The sequence below is a fragment of the Anneissia japonica genome, unplaced genomic scaffold (genome assembly GCF_011630105.1).
Source record: "Anneissia japonica isolate Jap-2015-1 unplaced genomic scaffold, ASM1163010v1 scaffold295908_len1369_cov375_single, whole genome shotgun sequence".
NCBI lineage: Eukaryota > Metazoa > Echinodermata > Crinoidea > Comatulida > Comatulidae > Anneissia > Anneissia japonica.
This window is the reverse complement of record NW_022701343.1, coordinates 1-1,369: the sequence shown is the minus strand read 5'-3', so window position 1 is coordinate 1,369 and position 1,369 is coordinate 1. Positions and strand designations below refer to the sequence as shown.

The 1,369-nt window shown below is 35.4% G+C and overlaps 1 protein-coding gene across 1 annotated transcript; it reads right to left on the bottom strand.

Annotated features, from left to right (window-relative positions):
• Nucleotides 1–19: 19 nt before the first annotated feature.
• LOC117103534 (ribosomal protein S6 kinase alpha-5-like) lies at nt 20–614 on the bottom strand (the record flags this gene model as incomplete). The annotated part of the gene is made up of 2 exons (XM_033244104.1): nt 20–419; nt 543–614. Coding segments are annotated over 2 exons (332 nt in total), but the record flags the coding sequence as incomplete, so codon positions are not given.
• Nucleotides 615–1,369: the final 755 nt, after the last annotated feature.

The following is a 1,369-nucleotide window of genomic DNA, read 5'->3' as shown; positions in this document are numbered from 1 at the left end:
TAGAAATCAGCCTACTCTCAATGTCAAAACCAGCTGTATGAAAGAGCTAAACAAGATGGCCCCTCTGTCATTTCCAGAAAAAAAAGCTTTGGAAAAATTGATTGCAAAATTCAGCAAACGGTATATCTTTTGAAAAGCTATACATTTTTTTTAGCCACATCAGATGTTAACAAACAAAAAGTACTTTTGTTTTGTCTTACCAAGAATAAGATGAAGCTTGGAATCTGTTTGAAATGCATAGTGTAGTGTCACTAGGAAAGGACATCTTCTGACTGCTTCTAATACCTGACGTTCAGTCATTGTATGTTCTGCAGTTTTGGCTTTCTGGACAATGCTGGCCTTCTTTAGAACTTTCATAGCAAACAGTTGGCCACTGTCATGTCCAGTTACCTTGCGTACCAGGAAAACTTTTCCATATGCTACAAAATGGAATAGAAAAAGTACAATAACAACAATAATAATGAAAATAAAAATAACTATAACAAAAGTGCTTAAAATGTTACACTGTATTATATTCCCTTTCCATAACTTTAGTTCCTTACCTCCTGTACCAAGGACTTTAAGTAGTTCAAAATCAGAGCTATCCACACCTCCAGGGTGGTCTGTGTAGTTAGCTGACGAAGAAAAGAAAATTGTTATTATCCATTAGGCAAGACTTTTTTATAGCATGTTAAGTGAACCCGACCACTGCAAATATTGATGATTTCAAATAAAAACTGGATTTGAACTCGTCACTGAGGACGAGTTTGGTGATCCGCCGTACTTTGACCCTCACAAAGCACGCGCGGTTCTGATTGAAAAGTATTATATGCTAAAACATGCTCTATTTAGTTTTTAAAAAGAGTAATTTTGAGCATTTTAAAGACTTACGAATGTGTACACATACGTCTTAACGTGCATGCGCACAGAAATGATATTAAATACAGTGTCACAAACCCAAAACATGTAACCGAAACGTAATTTCCAGCTTCAGTACATGCTGTAGGCATGGAAATGAGCGTACGGAGCGTAAATTATGGAAAGTTTAGGAATACTGAAAATGACCTGAAACGTGCTTTAAATTATCTAAAAAGCGATATTAACAATTTAAAAATTTTAACGCACAAGTACGAATACCTTATACGACGTGCCCGAGGACGGTAATGGCACATGAATTTAATCCTTGTCAAGTTTAATTTAAAACCCCCTGTTGGTTGGTAATGCCACACAAATTTTTCTTTTAGAGTATCGGTCCGATAGCATCGAAATACAGTCTGCCACCCTCTATTTTAAAAATGTTTAATCTTTTAAGAAAAAAAGATAAAAGAAGGCTCCAAAAAAGCATTCTTTTTTACCATGATGACGTCATCAAAATGAAAAATAAAGGGAC